Source organism: Herpailurus yagouaroundi, unplaced genomic scaffold (genome assembly GCF_014898765.1).
Source record: "Herpailurus yagouaroundi ecotype Mexico unplaced genomic scaffold, PumYag 77, whole genome shotgun sequence".
In the NCBI taxonomy this organism is placed as follows: domain Eukaryota; kingdom Metazoa; phylum Chordata; class Mammalia; order Carnivora; family Felidae; genus Herpailurus; species Herpailurus yagouaroundi.
This window is the reverse complement of record NW_024412388.1, coordinates 37543802-37566926: the sequence shown is the minus strand read 5'-3', so window position 1 is coordinate 37566926 and position 23125 is coordinate 37543802. Positions and strand designations below refer to the sequence as shown.

Genomic DNA, 23125 nt, shown 5'->3' with positions numbered 1-23125 from the left:
CCTACTAGTCCCCGCCCCTCAGCCGGCTCATTCATCCCTCCGCAGGCAGTTCGTCCTGTGCGCAGGTCCCCATCGCGCGCCTTGTCTGACAGGCCTGTGCTGGAGTGTGCGACGCGACACACGACAGAGAAAACCTATTGTCTGTTTGCGAGGAGTTTAAGTTGCAGTGGGGAGGCAGCCGACCTGAACAAGCCAAGGGAAGAATAGATAGATGACAGAAAAGAAGGGAGAAAGAAATAGCGATACAGGCTTTGAAGGAAAAAAGCGGAAGAATAACAAAGGATGGATACAATTTGGAGGCGGTAGTCAGGTAACATTTAAGCCAAGACATAGGGCATAGGAAAGAGCGAAAGCAGGTAAAGACTGGGATAGTTCCCACAAGAAGAACATGTGCAAAAAAACCCTAAAATGGCTTGTGTTGGAAAAAGCCAGAGAGACCTGAGTTGTAGGAATAAGGCACAGGATGGAAAGTGGGGGGGTCAGGCCCAGGCAGGTCGTTCAGGCCCTTTGGTTATGGAAAGGAGTTGGGGTTACATTCTAACTGCAGTGGGAAGCCCTTTAATTGTAACTCCAGTTCTCGCCTGCCTGCGTGAGAGAAAAACCTTAAGGGAGAAGAAAAGGCGTCCAAGGAATGAACCACACGTGGCGATTTAAATTAATTATATTAAAAACAAAATTCAGTTTTTCGTTCACACTAAATTTCAAGTGCTCAAAGGTCACATGGGGTAGTGGCAATTGAATTGGACAGTGAACATACAGAATGTAGCCACTACAAAAGGTTCTAGGGGTGCCTGGGTGGCTCAGTCTGTCAAATGCCTGACTCTTGATTTCAGTTCAGGTCACGATCTCACAGTTGGTGAGTTGGAGCGCTTCTTCCGGCTCTGCGCCAACAATGTGGAGCCTGCTTGAGATTCTCTCTCTCTCGCTGTCGCGGCCCTCCTTTGTTCTCTCTCTCTCTCTCTCTCTCTCTCTCTCTCTCTCCCCCCTCTGTCTCTCCAAAGTAAATAAGAGGCACGTGGGTGCCTCTGTTGGTTGAGTGCCCGACTTCAGACTTCGGCTCAGTTCATGATCTCACATTTTGTGAGTTCGAGCCCCACACCGGACTCACTGCGGTCACCTCTCTCTCTCTTTGCCACCCCCTCAAAAAATTAAATAAAACATTTAAGTATATAATAGGGACGCCTGGGGGCTCAGTTGGTTAAGCATCCGACTTTGGCTCAGGTCATGATCTCATGGTTCATGAGTTCAAGCCCCATATCGGGCTCTGTGTTGACAGCTCACAATCTGGAACCTGCTTCAGATTCTGTGTCTCCCTCTTCCTCTGCCCCTCCCCTGCTCGTGCTCTGGCTCTCTCAAAAATAAATAAACATTTTAAAAAATTAAAATAAATAAACTTTAAAAGAAAAAAAGGTTCTATTGGGCAATGCTATACTAGACCTTGTATTTAAGTTCCTGGGAATGGTTTGATAGAAAGGGAGAGAGGTAACCCCTTGAGAAGAAAAATCAGATGGGTTCCAAGGGGCACATGGAGGGCCTTAGATGACTTAGAAGATCTTAAGAAACAAACACATAAATTGGCAATAGGAATTGCAAGAAGGGCACAGTTTCAGGAAAGTTTGAAGGTAGGAAGAGTTCCTGTCTGAAAATTTTATTTTCTCAGTAAAGAAAAGGCAACATTAGATGAAGGTAAAGATTTTGAAGTAGGATGTTTGAGGAGAGAAGATATGAAATAGACACTTTTTTGAGAATGGAAAAGTTGGTTTTCTAAAGAAAACCAATCAGTATGACTTCTGAGTGATATTAAAAGCTCACTTGGTATTTGAGATCATGGATTTTATTATTTTTTTAAGTTTATTTATTTTTGAGAGAGAGACACACACACAGAGCATGAGTGGGGAGGGTCAGCGTGAGAGGGAGATGCAGAATCTGAAGCAGGCTCCAGGCTCTGAGCTGTCAGCACAGAGCCTGATGTAGGGCTCAAACCCACGAGCCGTGAGATCCTGACCTGAGCTGAAGTCAGATGCTTAAGAGATTGAGCCACCCAGAGGCCCTGGTTTATTTATTTATTTTGAAAAAAGAGACAGAGAGAAAGAGAGAGCATCCCAAGCAGGCTCCGCATTGTTGGTGCGGAGCCTGACACGGGGCTCGAAACCCACAAACCATGAGATCACGACCTGAGCAGAAACTGAGAGTCAGGCACTCAACTGACTGAGCCACCCAGGCGCCCCGAGATCATGGATTTTAAATCATTGAAGGTGTTTGTTCAGGTGCAGGCAGAGAGAAGACAGATTCTTGAGGTCATCCAGGGTTGGATTTTTGCCAAGCAAGTACAACAGAGGGAGAGAGGACCAAGATGGTATTTTCAAGAGAATGTTTGTGATGATGTATATGGAATCAAAAACATATAGAAAGCCAATTATGGCATATTAGGACTGCTAGTGGGGACGTGGAGGAGAGTGAGGAGGGGGCCAAGGCATTAGAAGCACTGATGTTGAAGAATGGCTGCAGCGGGGTACTTGAGCAAGTGAACTGACAGTACAGATGCTGGTGGTCTGAGTGGGATATTTGGAATTGGACAAGTTGATATTTGGTTTGGAAATTGTAAGTTTTTGATGATGTTGAAATCCAGGATGAGCCCAAACAAGGTGAGACCATGAGAATGGAAGGTTGAAGCAGAAAGCATGCCCTGTGGTTAGAACTGGGTGGCCAAAGTGGTAGATTTGTCATCCAAGCAGTCTGCATGAATTAGCATTAGAGTAAACAGAGAAACTATGAAAGAGGAACTAAGTTGTTGAAGACAGAATGACCAGAGGGTTGGAAAATGATAGCAAACAGGAGGGAAAGAAGCCTCTGTTTGGCTGCCCCCCAGCCTCTTTCCTCTCTACTGCTCCTTTCCTCTTCCCTCACCCAGTATTTCCAGCCTCTTCCCCATCTCATTCTACGTTCACTCCCTCCTCTCTCACCTTTTTTTTTTTAAACTTATTCCTATCTCTCTTCCCCTTCTTTCCCCATTTCTAATTTCCTACCATTCTCCCCAATTATTTCTGTTTTTCTGTCCTTCTCCCCACCCTGTTCTTTTTCTTTTGCTCTCTGATCCCATCTCCTTTTGGTTCCTACTTCCTTCTTTGCCATGATTTCTTTTTTTTTTTAATTTTTAATTTTATTATTATTATTTTTTACATTTACATCCAAATTATTTAGCATATAGTGCAACACTGATTTCAGGAGTAGATTCCTTAGTGCCCCTTACCCATTTAGCCCATCCTCCTCCCACACCCCCTCCCATAACCCTCAGTTTGTTCTCCATATTTAAGAGTCTCTTATGTTTTGTCCCCCTCCTTGTTTTTATATTATTTTTGTTTCCCTTCCCTTATGTTCATCTGTTTGGTCTCTTAAAGTCCTCATATGAGTGAAGTCATATGATTTTTGGCTTTTTCTGACTGACTAATTTCACTTAGCATAATACCCTCCAGTTCCATCCACGTAGTTGCAAATGCCAAGATTTCATTCTTTTTGATTGCCGAGTAATACTCCATTGTATATATATATATATACCACATCTTCTTTACCCATTCATCCATCGATGGACGTTTGGGCTCTTTCCATACTTTGGCGATTGTTGATAGTGCTGCTATAAACATTGGGTGCATGTGTCCTTCGAAACAGCACACCTGTATCCCTTGGATAAATACCTGGTAGTGCAATTGCTGGGTCATAGGGTAGTTCTATTTTTAGTTTTTTGAGGAACCTCCATACTGTTTTCCAGAGTGGCTGCACCAGCTTGCATTCCCACCTTGCCATCATTTCTACCTTTTCCTTCCCACCATGGAAGAGGGAATGGGATATCTCAGATTATCGCAGCTAAAGAAACGTTATGATTAATAGCTTACTCCTATGCCTTCACAATATTCCTTTTTTTGTTTGTTTGAGCCCCTCCACCCCCTGGGGAAGAGGAGCTAGGAGATAAGTCTGCTGAAAATAAGAACACTTGGTCATAATACTGAGAGTAGGAGTACAAAAAGGGCCATACTATAAGCAAATGTGCCTTCTTTTCCTTGGTGCGTGTTCTCTTAAGTGTCTTTTCTGTATCTCTCCTGGCAATTAAAGTTGAAAGATGTTCAAGATATGGGGTCTGTGGGAAAGGGATTAGGAAGCTATTCACAAGGTTTTAGTGAAGGCATTAGGCCATAGACAAAAAAGTAGCCTTTCTTGATTCCAAGAGAGAGTCCACCAGAATAAGGAATCCACACAGGAGTTTGGGTCCAAAATGTCATTGAATACCTATATATAGCAAGATGTGGTGACTTTTCTAAGTCGCCCTGGAGAACTATAACCACCATAGATTGAGTACTTATTGTCTTGTACCTTGCCCAGTTCTTTGTGCCAACCATGCAAGGCAACTAAGGAAAATACTGGTGTGGAAATAAATAAAAAAGTGAAACCCATATACCTATCTCTGCCAAGGGTTTTCCAGGGAATTATTTTCAGGAAGAACAAGCCTAGGCCGAAGAACAATTTCTTATTTGTTGGCACTTTAGGCCTGTTCTGGTTATCTATTGCTACATAACAAACCTACCCCAAAACTTAATGGCTCACAACGTAAAATGCTTAGTGTGGGAACCCCGCCCTCTCTTCTCCCTTTACCCCTTCCCCCCACATCGTTGACCTGGAGTGTTCAGTGTGAGTAGTGCTATGAGTAGAAAGAGGACAAACATGGAGGAGTTTTTCCAAACATGGATGTTACCACACCAGGCAGTCCCATGGAGCCAAGCCAAGGATTCATAAAAGACACCTTGCTACTCTAACAATTTAACATTTAACCCTTCTAGTTGTTCACTGTGAAAGGTCTAACTCTTAGCACCTTGGTCCTAATTTGTCCCCAAAGAAATCTTTTTTTTTTTTTTTTTTTTTTAGCCTTAGATCAGTGTTCCCACTCCTTGGAGGTGGCAGAGAAAAGAATGAATTCCACCTACATGCAAACAACCAGATATTCAATGAAAATATGCCTTAGTAATTATATACTGAATAAAAGGATGTCACCCAGTAGAGGGTCATTTCCTAGCTAAACACATAGATTGAACACATAGATTAAATAAATTTGATGAATATCTATTGAATATCCACTAAGTACGAGGCATTTGACTTACATTGCCTATTTTTTGGATGATATTCAAACTTTTAATAATCAGTACAATCAGGATATCTGTAGGTATTTTTGTGCCAAGATTGCTCTGCTAGGCATCAGCCCTCTAATTGCTGGATCATGGGGAGGTCCTTGGTGTTCCAGGAGAAGGATGGAGGGCTCTCAAAGTGCTCAGGGGAGTAGTTATATACCAACTAATATGAAAATAATGCACTATTTTAACCACCAATATGGTCTTACCAGTTGTGTGTTGGTTACATATCAGCCTTGCCTTGTAGAACAACCACAATGCTATGACATTAGCACTGTCATTTTGCAGCTGGAGAAACAGCCAGGAAGTGGAAGTAGTTTGTTCAAGACCATGTAAGAAGTAGATAGCAAAGTTAAATACAAACTCCATGTGGATGGCTTAAAATCTGCATTCTTTCTATACAGTAGAAACCCCTTTATAAGATAAAAAGTTCCATACTCATAAAATCCCTTCCAACTTAGTTCTCATTACAGATGAGAAGACTGATCTCAGAAAAATGTATAATAAGAGGTGTCCTCAAAACTAACTCCAACCCATATGTGTTTATTTATCAAGTACATTAGGTCTTTTGGGCATATATTCAGTGCATGCCTACTATTTCCAGGGTATGGCTATGTTCTAGGGAATTCTATAGGATCTTAAGAAATAGAGTCTTGTCACCATGTATCTGTCCTATTTATCATAATTGCCCTTTAGAGAGAAATAATCTATTCCCACACTTTCGTTTTCCCATTCTTGACTATGCCTCTTTGCTGGTACGTACCATTCATTTTTCAGGATTCCCCTCAGATTTTATTTCCTCCAGGAAGCTCTCCAAATTCCCAAGACTGGGTTGGGTGCCCCCCTTTTGTGCTTCTACACACACCACCACCAGCAGCACCCATACACACCTATTCCTTCCCTCCTTTACTTCTGTTGTAGTATATTGTGTATCTCCATACTAGATTTAAAACTCCTGGAAGGAGGGGCACCTGGGTGGCTCAGTCAGTTAAGCGTCTGACCTTGGCTCAGGTCATGATCTCACAGTCTGTGAGTTCGAGCCCTACATCAGGCTCTGTGCTGGCAGCTTGGAGCCTGCTTCAGATTCTGTGTTCCCTCTCTCTGTCCCTCCCCCACTCATGCTCTCTCTCTCTCTCTCTCTCTCTCTCTCAAAAAAAATAAACATTAAAAAAAAAACAAACAACTCCTGAAAGGAAGAGACCATGTCTGATTACTCTTTGTGCAGCATGACAACCTGCTCTTTTTACAATATGATTCACTCTCTTAAGGGTACTACTCCAAGGTCCTTGGAAGATTTTGACTAATTTGGTTGCTGCCACTCAAGTTCTACTTGTGATGGTCTTTGGCAGCTACTTCCCTGTAATTCCAAAAACACCTTTCTTGCCTATATGTAGGAACTGGTTTGTAGGATCAGGCTGGGTGATGAAACAAAGACCTGGTGCGTGGAGGCATAGAAGGGTGAATGACAGGCCATATGTTTTGCATTCAGGCCTTCATTGCCACCTATTATATTGTAATCTATTTCCTGGCAGACGCTTAGTGTGTTACATAACCCGATGCTTCATGGAGTTTCTAAAATGAAGATTCCTGTTACTTAGATTTGCATTTTTTGCAGATATGGTTCTTGCTGTAATGCTGTCTCAAAGGACCTTTTTATCAAAGATTCTGAGAACATTAGTTAAAGGAAATATGGCCTTTAAAAAGCTGATGTGTCAAACCTAACAACAAACAATATGCCTAACCTCTCAGGAGTGTGTCAGCTGAGCTCAGTCAGGTCTATACTGTAAAATGGCAGGCTGAGCAGTGAAGGGAGATTGTCTTGGCAGGTCCTACAGTGTCTTTGCTGATTAACTCTGAAACTATAGGTAGGGTGATTACACCTATAGTTTCCTTGCCTGCAAAATCAGGATGATTTTACATTGACTCAGTTAAGCAAATAATTTTAGAGAAGTTAACTGTGTGTGTTGTTTGATCATTTCTGTCTTAATTCCAAGCAATCCAAGTTAAAAAAAAAAAAAAGTAAAATAAGGTGCACTTGGCTGGCTCAGTCAGCAGAACATGTGACTGTTGATCTCGGGGTCATTAGTTCGAGCCCCAAGTTGAGTGTAGAGATTATTATTTTTTTATAAATTTTTAAATGTTTTATTTATATTTGAGTGAGAAAGACAGTGCATGAATTGGGTAGGGGCAGAGAAAGAGGGATACACAGAATCCAAAGCAGACTCCAGGCTCCCAGCTGTCAGCACAGAGCATGACATGGGACTCGAACTCATGAGCCGTGTGATCATAACCTGAGCCAAAGGTGGACGCTCAATCAACTGAGCCACCCAGATGCCCCACACAAAGATTATTTATTATTTTTATTTATTTTTTAAATTAAAAAAAAATGAACGTTTATTCATTTTGAGAGACAGAACAGAGCATGAGCGGGGGAGGGGCAGCGAGAGGGGGAGACAGAATCCAGAGCAGGCTCCAGGCTCTGAGCTGTCAACACAGAGCCCTGACGAGGGGCTTGAACTCACAGACCACGTGATCATGACCTGAGCTGAAGTCAGACACTCAACCGACTGAGCCACCCAGGTGCCCCTATTTTTTAAAAAATAAGTAAAATAAGTCAACTTGGGTCTTGATCTTAAGATCATGAGACAAGCCTGGCATTGGGCCCCACGCTGCACATTAAAAAAAAAAAAAAAAAAAAAAAAAGCAAAGCTATAGTTATTTTTAAAGAGCAGTAGTCCAGCTTAGCTCAGAAGTGTAAATAGAGAAAGGGAAAATTGGTGTTTGGAGAAATTGAGTAACAGAACTGATAACTGATTCCAACTTCCCTGTTCCTGGTGATAACAATTGCTCTTTAATTCTCTCAGACTTCTAGCAGGCACGGCAGGGTTTATGACACTGAATATGTACCCAGTTGATTACACTTTATGTAATCATAAAGACTATGTCATGTGGACAGTGACTGAAAGGGAATAAGGTAAAGTAAAAACAACTGATGTGTTAGGATGTAGAATTTTGGATGAACTTTGCCCTTTACAATTTTTTTTCCTGTTTTAGCATTGTCAACAAACTCATACATTTTTTTTTTAAAGTATGAAATACTAGAAATGATTCTCTGTGAAGCAAATTAAAGCACTTGCAAATTTGAAAATTATGGCCTGTAGCTTTTCTCTGTGGGGACCTATAACCAGAGCAATTCCATACAGTCTTGAAATGGCATAAATATATAAAAATTGGGATTAAAGAATAGCATAGTATATATTCAGTCTATTCAAACTGGCCTGAAATCTAATAATGATTTATATTTGCTTTGGATAATTACCTCTTATTACCTCACCTTTAGAATTGTGCCTTCCTTGGGGGGCCTTGGTGGCTCGGGTTAAGCGTCCAACTTTGGCTCGGGTCATCATCTCATGATTCATGAGTTCAAGCCCCATGTCGGGCTCTCCATTGTCAGGATAGAGCCAGCTTTGGATCCTCTGTCTCCCTCTCTCTCTGCCCATCCGCTGCTTGCTCTCTCTCTCTCATTCTCTCTCAAAAATAAATAAACATTAACAAAAATAGAATTGTGCCTTCCTTGTTCTATGTTTGTCATATCCTTCCAATTCCCTATGCCATTGCATAGTAGATCCTTGGAATGGCATTTGTAGATTTTATTTCCCTAAGCTTATTCTCTAATTTACAATTACAAATTTGTAATTCTCTAATTTACGAATACAAATCAATTCCCTTAATCTCTATGAATGTGTTGCTCATTTATTAACACTGTCCGTGGTGAATATAACTGGACAAATAATAATATATGGGTATTCTTTTAATTAACTTTCATTAACTTTCACACTCATTAACTCTTTTTTATGATGATGTACAATGTGCAAATGAGGAAAGTCAATCTTAGAGAGATTAAATGGCAGAATTGAGGCCAGATCCCCAAAGCCAGTGCTTATTACGTTATAACAAAATTCAAATTTTTTTTAATATCTGGGGCAGTAGGTCCTTTAGGCAGGCACCTCTAAGCTGTCCTAAATATAAGGCTGAGTCATTCCAATCCTAAAATAAATAATTACTTTTCTCATCATTTAATTTGAAAAATATCTACTTTATGTATATCATTAAATGTATATCCTGCTTAAAAATCCAGTGGTAATAAAATTTTTAATTGAAGTTTTATTAGTATTTGAGTTATTAAGCAAAAAATACTTTTTATTTTATTGTTGTTGCTCAAAAAATTAGCATATGCTTCAACTCTCCTATTGCCCTTCCTTTTATATTTTTCTCTTAATTTTTTTTAAAGTTTATTTCTTTATTTTGAGAGAGAGAGAGCAGGGGAGGGGCAGAGAGAGGGGGAGAGAGAGAATCCCAAGCAGGTCCTGCACTGTCAGCGCAGAGCCCGATGTGGGGCTCAAACTCACAAACTGCAAGATCATGACCTGAGCCAAGATCAAGAGTCAGATGCTTAACCGACTGAGCCACCCAGGTGTCCCTTCCTTTTTTCTTTTTAGTAGACTTTATTTCCTAGAACAGTTTTAGATTTACAGAAAAATTAAGAATATAGTACAGAGTTCTCATATATGCCACACACAGTTTCCCCTTATTATTAACATCTTATATTTAGTATGGTACATTTGTTACAATTAATTAATCAATATTGGTACATTATTATGAATTAAAGTCCACATTTCATCCAGATTTTCATAGTTTTTAACTTAGTGTCATTTTTCTGTTCCACGATTCCATCCATGAGACTACATTACATTTAGTTGTCATATCTCTTTAGGCTCCTCTTGGCTGGTTTCTCAGACTTTCCCTATTTTTGACAACCTTGATGGTTTTGAAAAGTACAAGTCAGGTATTTTATAGGATTCCCCACTATTAGAATTTTTCCAGTGTTGGGGCGCCTGGGTGGCGCAGTCGGTTAAGCGTCCGACTTCAGCCAGGTCACGATCTCGCGGTCCGGGAGTTCGAGCCCCGCGTCAGGCTCTGGGCTGATGGCTCAGAGCCTGGAGCCTGTTTCCGATTCTGTGTCTCCCTCTCTCTCTGCCCCTCCCCCGTTCATGCTCTGTCTCTCTCTGTCCCAAATATAAATAAAATGTTGAAAAAAAATTAAAAAAAAAAAAAAAAAAGAATTTGTCCAGTGTTTTTCTCAGAATACGACTGGGTCCATAGGTTACTGAAAGGAGGACCACAAAGGTAAAGAGCTGTTTTCAACACAGCGTATCCAGTGGACATACTATCAACATGACGTATGACGGTAAATGATGGCGTTAATCACCTGGCTGAAGTAGCTTTGGTTGTTTTTCCACTGTAAAGTTACTCTTTCCTTCCATCCTTTCTATACTGTACACTTTGGAAGGATTTCACTATGCCAAGCACACACCTAAGGAGTAGGGAATTATGTGTTACACTCATCCTTTCCTTTTTGTCTGATTCATAGCAGCTCATCTTACATTTCTCTTTCAGATATCTTAAAGTAGTTCTAAAGAAAACCATAGATCATGAGGGCCCCACACAAAGTCCCTTTCTTTTACATCCTAAATTCAATCTGTAATCAAATCCTGTTGATTTTACCTTCAAACCATATCCAGAATCCAACAACCTCTCACCACCGCCAATGCTACCATTCTGGTTCAAGCCACCATCATTGTCTCCCCTTGGTCGTTCCAACAGCTTTCTAACTGGTCTCCTTGCTTCCCCTTGCTCCCTACAGTTTATTCTCAAAGTAGCAACCACAGTAGTCCTTCCAAAACCTAAAATCAGATCATGTCAGCCCCCTTTCTAAAATATTCCAGTAGGGGTACCTGGGTGGTTCAGTCAGTTAAGTGCCCAACTCTTGATCTAGGCTCAGGTCATGATCTCATGGTTCATGGGATCGAGCCCTGCGTCAGGTTCTGTGCTGACACTGCTGAGCCTGCTTGGGATTCTCTCTTGCCCTCTCTCTGCCCCTCCCCCTTTTCTTTCTCAAAATAAATAAACTTTAAAAAATAAAACAAAATACTCCAGAGGCTTCCTATCTAACTCAAAAGTGCAGCCAAATCCTTATCATGGCCTCTAAGGCCCTGTGTGGTTTACCAACATCGTCTCCCCCTTCAACCCTTAATATTCTTCTCCTCAGTCACTTTGCTAAGGACATACTAGCCTACTTGGCCTTCCTTGAAAGATGCCAGGAAGATCCCACCCCAGGGACTTTGCACTTAACATAACTCATGACAGCCATCAAGGCGTGTCACTTGGATTTCTCTCCAGAAAGAGCATGCCAATCACATGCAGAGTATACACTTAGCTATCAGCCTCTTGCTGTGCCCTTCTGAATCTGCCTTGGTGCTTGCTTTCTCTGGGAAGGCCCAGGCAATGACTGAACGCAGCAAGGATTCTAGCCATTTATGCCTAATGTGGGTCTCCTCTAATGGACAATCTTTGCTCCAAAGTTCCCTATTGGGTTTGCCAACACTTTGTCAGACACGCATCACTGGCTCTTCCTACTCTCACACTGAGGAACTCGCCATCGTTTCTCTTAAAATGTATGCCTTAGATTCTAGGAATTTTTCCAGGAAAGCAGAGAATGACATTCTATATAGCATCTATTTCTTGGCTAGTGTGATACATTTTTCAGGAGAGTGTCTTCACTCCCTCAAAAGGGTGAGCTCCTTCAGAACAATACAGCTTACAAACACATCTCGACTTTGACGCTCCCATATTGCTCAGGAAACTAACAGAAATGGAATGTAGAAGAAAGTTAAGTGGCATTTGGAATCCTGACTCTGCACTAATTAGCTGTGTCATCTTTTACATTTCTTCCTTTGTTGAATAGGGATACTAATACCTACTTCGGTTGTTGCAGGACAACCATATGAAAAATGACAGAAAAGGCCCAATTACCAACATTAGTTGTAGACACTAAATATAAATGGTTTATAAATTTAAGTCACGTTACTTTTTTTCCTCAATAGCAAGGAATTTATTTATTGGCGGGGGGGGGGGGGCGAGGGGTGACGATAGGCACAGGCACATGTTTGAGCGAGAAACAGAGGGAGAGGGAGGGAGAGAACCTTAAGCAGGCTCCACACTCAGGGCAGAGCCTGACAAGGGGTTCCACCTCAGTATCTGAGATCATGACCTGAGCCGAAATCAAGAATTGGACACTCAATCAACTGAGCCATCCAGGAGCCCCTCAACGGTAAGACATTTAAAAGAAAATTTTTGTTGTTATTCAGAGAGGATTCTTCTTAGGAAAGAAACTAGAGGGGCGCCTAGGTGGCTCAGTCATTTGAACATCTGACTCTTGACTTCGGCTCAGGTCACGATCTCACGATTCAGGAGATGGAGCCCGGGCTCCGTGCTAACAGTGCAGAGCCTGCTCGGGACTCTCTCTCCCTGTCTCTTTACCCTCCTCCCCCACTCGCAAGCACGCTCTCTCCAAATAAAATAAACATTAAAAAAAAAAAAAGAGGAAAGAAACTAAAAGAAATCTAACTCCTCTCTTTTGTTCCTTCAAGCAAACGGTTTGATTCGCTTCTAACCTCCCACAAACAATCAGCACAACAAGCACTTCCGGCTTCCTCTGCCACCCTCACTACATCGGGTTAAGTTCTTCATTGCGCCTGCGCAATGTCCCCCTGCCCGGAACTTAACCGTTGACCAAAATGAAGTGTTTAAATCCTCCGGATCCTGATCATGGAGAGCCGATGGCGCCCCTATTTCTCCAGTGAGGCTTGGGATTGGTCAAGCACCCGAACGGCGCAGAGAGCTGATTGGTTAGCGTACTAGCACGCCTCGGCGACCGTGCGCGTTGCCTCTAGCCCCGCCCCTGTCCCTGAAGGGTTGGGTTTCTGACCAGTCTGTAGGCGCGGCGCGGACTTCGGTTTACCGAGCTTGTGTTTGCCGCCTTGGTTCCCGCGACCCCAACGTCCTAGAGGCGGGGCGGAAGCTGCAGCGGCGCTCCTTGGAGCCGACCTCTGTTCGGGCCCAACAAACAGACCCCGCTGGGCGGCGGTGGCGGTGAGTGGGGCGTTGTGTCGCGGATTCTCCCGAAGGGCGGCAGCGGAGCACGGAGAAGGACGGTGGGCTACATTCAGGGCCTTGTGGTGGCTTCTCCGTGCTCCTGGAGCCTGGGGCTGATGACGTGAAGGGGAACTAGTGGAAGAAATAAACTAAGCGGACCGTGAATTTCCTATGAATCGTTTGTCCTTAGGTATGTGAAAGAGGTTTGCAGTCGATAACGTGCCATTTAAAGGTGTTTTTACTATGAAAATTTGTGGACTGAAGCCCTGCATGTTCGTTCCTGTGTTTCTCACATCTAATTCAGATGGCTTCTTGGTAAGGGATCAGTTAGTGTTTGCAGTTCGCGGTCTACTGGGAGTAATGTGTGAACAATAAAGTGTGAAAATGCTATATGTGTGAACACAGGCGGTGTTTAGGAGATGGTTTTCCAGAGGAAGTGACATTCGATTTGGATTGTGAAGGATGAGGGGGATTTACCAAGACGTTTAAAGTTAAAGGGACAGCCTGTGCAAAAGACACCCAAACTCGGGGGATTGTAAGTAGTTCAATTTGATTGGAATGTAGGATGAGTGGATGAGGGATAAGGTTGGAATAATAGAGTGGGGCCAGATCGTGGAGGTGTTTTGTTCTGTATTTAAACAAGAGCCATCAGCTTTTAAAGCAGGGGCAGTAATTTGGTCAGATATGAATAAATACCCTTCTAGGAGCACTGTGGGGACTTTTCAGTAAATCTGGTGAGAGTTGATGTAGTCAGGAACTACGGTGGTAGAGATGGAAAGACAGAATTTATATGGGAAAGAGGGAGGAAGAAGAGGTAAGGATGACTTCAGGGTTTCCATTTTGATAAACCGTGATGCATGCCATTATCCGAGGGGGAATATATTTTGCTAGGTATAGGTGTTGTGTGGTTTCAGTTTCACTAGCTTTCACTGCTTACGTGATACTGTAAAAATAAACTCATGTATTGTTTTAATATGAGAAATAGGTCAACATTATTTTTTTATCCTAATACATAAAGGAAGAAGAGACAAGTTTAAGATTCTTGTTCATTGAAAAAAGATGGCACTTTATATATTTCCTACAGTTAGTTATCAATCTGAATACTGTTATCCGTAACAACCAAGTGGTATAGAAGGGCTTTCAAGTTTAAAGCCTTCATTCTATAGAAGACACATGAAGTCCAGATGTCTCCAAGAGAGACTTTTTATCAACCTTACAAGAGCACTTTGAATAAGATTTTATTATAGTAAATAATTTCAGCCTCTGGCTTTGTCTGAAAAATCTCTTCTGCACCTGCATTTATAACTCTCCTCTTTTATCTTGCTTCAGACGATTCCTTCTTGCTAAAATTGAAGTGAAATGTACAGAGCCTAAAGAACTCTAAGACCGAATAAAAGAGTATAGGAAATACTGAACTGTAAAGAAAGGACTAGCCCTGTATTTTGCTTTGATAATATTTAAATGAAGATACCCAGCGGGCAATTAGAAATACGGTTTTGAAACTTAGAAGAGAGATGGAAGCTGAAAGTTTGCTATGTACAGGTGGGTGTGGAAGCAATGGCAGTGGAAAAGAAGTACCCAGAGAGGGCATGTGCAGCCAAACAAAGACCACTGATTTTTCACGGGAACAAGTCAGTTTGTGGGGATGTAATATTTGTCTTCCATCTCCATGAGATTTAACATTTGTTAACCTCATTACAGATCCAGTAAATATCTAGTTCAAGTTGTTCCTGTGTCCTGTTTTGTGGTTTTCTGAATATTATGACACTTTTGGTCAAAATTTCATGTATTAAGTATTGCCTGCCCTACTATACCTAGCTTACTAAATGGTTATGAGGATCTTGTGAACAGAATCTGTGCTTTTCTTTCATTCTTTTTTCTTCTTTTTTTTTTTTAAGAATCTGTGCTTTTCTTTATTTTTTTATAATGTTTATGTATCATTGAGAGAATGTGAGTGGGCAAGGGGCGGGGTGGGGGGGTGCTGAGGGGACAGAGGATCTGAAGCAGGCTCTGCACTGACAGCAGAGAGCCTGATGCAGGGCTCGAACTCACAGACCTTGAGATCATGACCTGAGCTGAAGTTGGGCACTTAACTGACTGAGCCACCCAGGCAACCCAGAATCTGTGCTTTCCTTAATGAATAGATACATTGGTAGGTATTGCTGCCTAGAATAAATGTTAATATTAATTTATAGGCAAAATGACTATAAAGTATGAAAATGTTCAGAATCCATGAGCATTTTATCTTACTATTCTATAGATGAAAGTACTTAATATAAGTTATCTAATTTTGCGTACACTTCTGTTAATATGTGGTTAAATCGTATTTCTTTCTTTTCTTTTTTTTTTTTTTTTGTCACTCATTAGTAACATTCTCTTTACTTCTTTAGGATACTGAGCATTTGATATTGAATACATCATTCACAACTATCATGGAGCCTAGATATCCTCTTACAGGGCCCCAGATGAATACCAGGTATAGAAATTGTTTCACAAAATGTTTTTTTAACTGCTTCTCATACGTTGGAAAGATAGGTTGGAATAGGAAAAAAACACAAACTTTCCAATTGGGAAAATCTGGTTCCATATCCTAGCTCTACCACTTGGTAGGTGGGTGACCTTGATCAAGTTAATTAATTCTCTAAGCCTCAATTTCCTCATCTGTAAATGGGGGATAGTAATGTCTATGTAACACAAGATTATTGTGAAGGATTAAATAAGAACACTAAAATAAAGGGTCTGGTACATAGTAGGCACTTAGTAAATATCAGTTTCATTCCTACCTCCTTTTTTTTTGGTTTCACAGAGCATCTTTATTGATGGGAAACAGAACCTGAGTTCTTGGGGCTAAAAATCACGTACATACTTATTTACATCCTAGACAAATGAGAAAGTGGTTAGGTTCCTTCCCTTGTTTAAACCCTAATCCTTGATGGGAAAAATTGCACATTGGATGTCCCAAGTTTCTTTAAATGTTCCTAAGCCTTTCCCCACTCATGTGGAATAGGAAGGAGGAGCTTGCCACCTGTCCCCTAATTTTCGCAGTCTGTCAATACTATGGGGACAAGGCAAATTGGCTTGTGTTATGCGGCTGTTTGGATCATTCATTATTCTTTTTTTCCCCCAGGGAGGAACAATTAACGGTGACATGTGAATTTTTTTCTTCTAAACTATAACTACATCCATGAGTTACCTTCATTCTCCATATTTTTCTTTTGTGCCAGGTGTTTTTGAAGACAATGGGAAACATAACCCAAAGAGGCTATCATAATCCTTTTGCTTAATTTTGACCCTTCTGTTTTATCCTGCTGCCACCTGTTATTTGAAAATCTGTCAACTTCTATTCTTTGGAAGAACTTGTTGTGTTTGCAACAAGTCAATACGTTCCCTTTTTTATTTATTATTGAGTCAAATTCATTTCTTATTTTCCAGGTAAGATAATATTATTGAGTCAGATTCATGCCTTACATTCTAGGTAACTACACATTTTGCCTGGGGCACCTGGCTGGCTCAATCTGTAGGTTATGCAACTCTTGATGTTGGGGTCATGAGTTTGAGCCCCACACATAGTGTAGGGATTACTTAAAAAAATTTTAAAAATAAACTGATTATTCCTAAAATACTCAACTCTTGTTTTTTTTAACTTAATGACCTCTGATTTTCAGTAATCTCTGGGCTTTAAAGCAGCAGTTCTGAGTTAATTTGGGGTTACAGACTCCTTTGAATATCTGATAACATGAATCCCCTTCCTTAAGAAAAAACTCTTATATGCATACATGTAAAATGTTGTACCACAAAATTTTGTTATCAAAAATTTTGTTTGTGCCTCTAAAGTCTACCTGCATACCTTAGATTAAGAAAAGGACTAATAGCAGCATTTCTTGAAATTTTGCTATGTGCCAGGTACTGTGCTAAGCACCCTGCACTATTCTTATTTAATCCTCACAACAAATCTATGAGGTGTAGGTACTGTTATTATCCAATCCCCCCCCCCCCGCCTTTTTTTTAAATGAGGAAACTATAGTGTAGAGAGATTAACCAACCCAAAGTTATCCAGTTGGTAAGTGTTATAGCCAGGATTTAAACCTTATGTGACTTCTACTCTAAACCCTTTACATATTTTGACTCATTTAATATTCAGTGTAACTACCAGGAGATACCAGTATTATTCTGTTCAGCAGATAAGGAAACTGAGGCACGGAGACATTAAGTAATGTGATCGAGGTCACACAGCTAGCAGATTTTGGAACAAGTTTTCAGACCTAAACAATTGACTTCCACCACATTTTGCTTTCACCCACCACATCATACTGCCTCTCAATTAATAAGTGATGAATATATTAGATATAGAAACATAGATAAACTGTTACTTACTAGCTTTGTGACCTTGAACAGATTTCTCAATTTCAGACTATGGCCTCATTTCAAAAAAAGGAGATTAAAAATCCTTCTCATAGATATTATGAATTCAAATTAGACATGGATTTGAAAACATACAGCTAGCAATGTGGTAGAGCGAGAATTTGAACCCAGGTTCTAAAGCACTATACCATTCAGCTTTTAGAAGTATAAACTCCAAATTAGCCACACTTAGATTCAGATCCCAGCTTTGCTACTTAATTGTTGTACGAAGTTAGGAAAGTTACAGTTTTTTATCTATAAAATGGATAATAAAGTGTTTCTAGAATAGTTTTAGTGAGACATACTGTGTACGTAAAGTGCTCAGTAGGATGCCTGTGTATGTAAAGTGCTCAGTAGTAGGTAATCAGTAAAATGGGGCTAGTATTTTAGTTGAGAAGCTTCATCAGTTGATAATGTAAAAGTAAGGTCTAGAGTCTAGAATAAGGTATCCTTAATACATGATACACTGTCAGAACTTTCCTGATTTTTTTTACTTCTTTTTGAAGATTTTATTAATTTTTTAAATAAAACAAAAAAATTTTTTTGAGAGAGTGCACTTGGGTGGGAAAGGGGCAGGGTGGGGGGGAGAGAGGGAGGAGACAGAGAGAGACAGAGAGAGAGAGAGAGAGAGAGAGAGAGAGAGAGAAGGAGGGAGAAAACGAACCTTAAGCAGGCTCCGTGCTGGGCATGGATGCCAACGTGGGGCTCAGTCTCAGAACTGAAACCATGACCTGAGCCGAAGTCGAGTCAGATGCCTCACTGACTGAGCCGCCCAGGTGCCCCTTAAAGATTTTATTTTTAAGTAATCTCTACACCTATGTGGGGCTTGAACTTATGACTCTAAGATCAAGAATCACATGCTCTTCTGGCTGAGCCTGGCAGGCGTCCCTTTCTTGCTTTAATTATGTGTGACTGGCTATTTTTTCCCCAGTCCTCTCTTTCCATTGTTTTTTCTTATTGTGGTGTTCTCATGTCACTCACTTATGTAAAATAAACTTTGTGATGGCACTCTGTATGATTTAACATTGAAGCCTTGCTTTACACTGCCTCTAGAGTCTTTGCTAAGGAATTACAATGATGTCCTTTTGATGCTTCAGTAATTAAACTTAAGTAATAGGACCCCAGATACCAAGTTTGGAACCACTGAAAAATAAAGACTGTATTAAGTTTTTGTGCTTTTCATAATTTTATTAGATACTACCTAGAAATTAATTCAGAAGGATAGCATTTTAATTTTAAATTTAATTTTTTTTTAATGTTTATTTATTTGAGAGAGAGAGAGAGAGAGACAGGGCACAAGCAGGGGAGGGACAGAGAGAGTGAGGGAGACACAGAATCCGAAGCAGGCTCCAGGCTCTAAGCTGTCAGCACAGAGCCTGACTCAGGGCACTAACCCACGAGCTGTGAGATCATCACCTGAGCCAAAGTTGGACGCCAACTGACTGAGCCACCCAGGTGCCTCTAATTTTAAATTTAAATGTAAGTTCATGGTTTATACTTATTTCTCTGTTATTTAAAAAGGATATATAGAATGGATGCTACCAATTGCTTTTTTTTTTTTTTTTTTTTAAGTAGGCACCATGCCCAATGTGGGGCTTGAACTCTGACCCTGAGATCAAGAGTTGCATGCTCTACTGACAACCAGCCAGGCACCCCTCCTGGCTTTTTATTTTTAAACATATGGTATGCATAGGAAAAAAAGGATAGGGAAAAGCTATACCTAAATTTTGAATACTTATTCTCTTGAAATAAAGTTACTTTTTTTTTTTTTTTTTTTTACTTTTAAAAAATATTTTTAAGCTCTTTTAAAATTATAAAAATGGTCACCTGGGTGGCTCAGTCAGTTAAGCATCTGACTTTGGCTCGGGTCATGGTCTCACGGTCTGCGAGTTCGAGCCCCTCTGTGCTGTGCTCTGTGCTGACAGCTTGGAGCTCGGAGCCTGGAGCTTGCTTCGGATTCTGTGTCTGCCTCTCTCTCTGCCCTCCCCCCATTCATATTCTGTCTCTGTCTGTCTCAAAAATAAATAAACATTAAACAAAATTTAAATTACAAAAGTAGTTTGATAAGCCTCATCATTTAACTCTGTTTTTTTTTTTATTTTTTTTTATTTTTTATTTTTTTAGTGTTTATTTAATTTGAGAGAGTGAGTGCATATGAGCACACTGGGTGAGCAGGGGAGAGTCAGAGAGAGAGAATCCCAAGCAGGCCCCATGCTCAGCACAGAGTGCAATATGGGACTTGATCTCACGACCATGAGATCATGACCTAGCCAGAATCAGGAGTCAGACACTTAACCCAGTGCCCCCTCATCATTTAACTTTAAACTCTTTCTTACAAAATTTCTGCCAAGTTTGCTTTTCATTGTGCTTTGATTTAAATTTCTTTTTAAAGGTTTCCTACAAGCAGAATGGTACCTTTCTACTTTCCTCCATCAAAATGTGCACTTTGGAACCCGATGCCAATAGGAGATTTCATCTATTTACACCTCAATTACTACAGGTATAAGATGTGTCTCTTTTCAGATCAAACCAGTATAAACCAGGAGTCGAAAGGATGTGTAAGGCAAAGTTGATTACTATGACTAATTCATTTTTTTTTTAACTTTTCCATTCAAAAGCTCCTCTCAAACAAATTATCCCTTCTGCTACTTCTTAAATCCGTTTCTTTTCTTTAAAAAAAAAAAGTTTTTTTTAATGTTGGTTCATTCTTTGAGAGAGAGAGATTGAGAGAGATTGAGGTAGCGTGAGCAGGGGAAGGGTAGAGAGTGAGGGAGACACAGAATCTGAAGTAGGCTCCAGGCTCTGAGTTGTCAACACAGAGCCCAACGCGGGGCTCGAACTCATGAATCACAAGATCATGACCTGAGCCAAAGTCCGTTTCTTAACCCACTGAGCCACCCAGGGCCCCTAATCTGTTTCTTATGCTTTTGAGAAGTAATATTAATTTCACAGTTAAAATATTCGCAGATCTAAAGTTCTAAGTCTAGGAATTCAAAAGACAAAATATGATAAATACCTTTGTAGAGCATTGAGAAGATTGAACTGATTTTGAGTGGATAGATCATGTTAGAAGGACTGTAAAATATGGTTATAACCAGGATCTTGAAAGAAAGACATAACAGCTTAGGCTTAAACTAATAGAAGATAGAGATTCACTGCGATTTTGTATGTAAGGGAGTTATTTGTTAATAGCAGAATTCTAAGAAGGATGGGTCATAGTGGGGAGAGCCTAGAGTTAGCCTGGCTATGAGATGATTTTTTGTAATCTAAGCAACATAGATTTATGCCACAGTGGTTTGTTTAAGGTGCCGTAACTGGAGTCAGACTGCCTAGAGGGTCAAATCCTGATTCTACCACTTATGTATGCAACCTCAGTAAAGTAGGCAAGGATCAGTTTCCTTATTTATAAAATGGGAATAATGATATCTGTTTCATAGCACTCTTGTAAGTATTAAATGAGACAGACTCTGTAAAGCAGCAGTTGGCATGGTGCCTGGAACATAGGAAGTATTCAATAAACGGGAGCTATTATAAGGGTTTAGAGCAGTGTAGCAGTACTGAGATCAAAAGGAAAGAATGAAACCGGTATTTTGAGAAAATAGCTTGTAGCATTTGATGATGGATTCAGTCGAATAAAGGAGAGATACAAGTCACAAAGTATTTAAGTTCTAGACCAGATGGCACAGAAGGATAGTATCATTGATAAAAAACAATCTTGTGAAAGTTCAATTAAATATTTCTTAGACTTGTTCATTCTTAATGTCTCTTGACTTATCTTTTATATTTTTTGTTATTTGTCTTTGCTACAATGTTTTTGTCTTCAACTGCTAATTTTCTCTTTAAGTGTACTTTGTTACCATTTAACCTGTTCATTTAGGTTTTTTTAAATGTGGAAGTATACTATATATATGATTGTTTATAATATGCAGAGTTTATAAAATAATAATAAAAATTCATGTACCTATCCCCAGTTCATTATATTGAGTCTTTAATTGATTATATTTTTATTTCTGCAGGTCCTTTGTGGTTCTTTTTTAAATTTGCCTAGTTTTGTTTGTTTGTTTGTTTGTTTTTGAGTAGGCTTTATGACCATAGATCCCAATGTGGGGCTTGAACTCAAGACCCTGAGATCAAGACTTGAGTTAAAATTTGAAAGCTTAACCAATTGAGCCATCCAGGTGCCCCTGCCTAGTCTTTTTTGATAGTATCTTCTTCCTTGACCGTATTTTAGAGTCCCTTTTATATGCTTTTACACATTTGAATTGTATTTTTGTATATTTTGGATTCAATAATGCTAGTATCTGAAGTCCATAGACAATATGTAAACAAATGGATGTGATATTTTAATCAAACCTTATTTCTAAAAACAGGAGCCTGGCCTCATAGTTTCTTAATCCTTGCTCTGGTTCATAAAATTAAGCAAAGACTCAGAGAACAACGATATCTTCAGTGTCTGTTTGTTACAATCCTGGTTTCCAGGCAGCTCTCTCTACCCACTCCCCATCTCCTGCCCATTTTTGACCCTAGGATTTCTCAACAATGATTTTTCTCTTTTTTTTTTTTTTAAGTTTATGTATTTTGAGAGAGAGAGGGAAGGAGAGAATGCCAAACAAGCTCTGTGCTGAAGCATGGAGCCCCATGTAGGACCCAATCTCACAGTGAGATTGTGACCTGAGCAGAAATCAAGAGTTGGATGCTTAACTGACTGATCCACCCAGGCACCCCAACAATGATTTTTCTATACATATTAAAAGATGTGTGTTATATTTTAGGCATTATCATGGCAGGAGGGTTTTCTAGGATATCAGATCTATCACATTCATAAAAGACTTCTGTTATTTTTCAGAAATCCAAAGCTTGTGGTAACTGAAAAGACCATCCGACTTGCTTATCGTCATGCTAAGCAGAATAAAAAAAACCTGCCATGCTTTTTACTTGGTTCTCTCATAGTAGATGAAGGTAATATATTTAAAAAAATATTTTTATAACTATAATAGAATTTGTCTTTTGAATTCAGCCAATTATTGTAATATTCTTCGTGCTTATTTTCTTTGCTGTATACCAAGGTTACAAAGGTAAGTAAAACTTGACACTGCCCATCACAGACTTCATAGTCTGGTAACGTGGAAGAATGTATATGCAAGTCGTTTTTTAAAATAAGAGTTTAGTGTACTATTGCGATGAACAAAATGCTTTGCTGTAGTTGTAGGCTGGCTTGGTTGATTTCAAATTTTTATTGTCATGCTATAATAATAACTGCTATTTTTGTTCTTCAGATGAAGAAAGTGTGACATTGACAGTAGATCGTTTTGATCCTGGTCGAGAAGTACCTGAATGTTTAGAAAGAACCCCTACTGCTGCTCTTCCTGGGGACTTTGTGATTCCTTGCAAAATTTATACTCATGGACTTTGTTCAAAAGAAGTAATAGTTCATGATGCAGATGACTTCAGTTCAGCTTTTAAGGTGGGATTTGTTGATAACTTGATTATTCTTAGTTCAACACAAGTATCAAGTTATGTGTCCTGTGTTGTATTTCAATAAACCCATATTTAAC

General features: G+C 40.0%; 1 protein-coding gene across 14 annotated transcripts in view; it reads left to right on the top strand.

Annotated features, from left to right (window-relative positions):
- Positions 1-12991: 12991 nt before the first annotated feature.
- STIL (STIL centriolar assembly protein) overlaps positions 12992-23125 on the top strand; it is a 65698-nt gene continuing 55564 nt past the window's right edge. For 4 of the 14 annotated variants that reach the window (XM_040470153.1, XM_040470161.1, XM_040470152.1 and 1 more), the window contains exons 1-5: positions 13493-14800; positions 15560-15645; positions 19963-20070; positions 22417-22529; positions 22847-23034. In XM_040470153.1, coding sequence (XP_040326087.1) covers positions 14684-14800; positions 15560-15645; positions 19963-20070; positions 22417-22529; positions 22847-23034 — 612 coding nt within the window. In that variant the 5' untranslated portion in view covers positions 13493-14683. The other 10 variants (XM_040470149.1, XM_040470155.1, XM_040470151.1 and 7 more) reach the window with 10 other exon arrangements.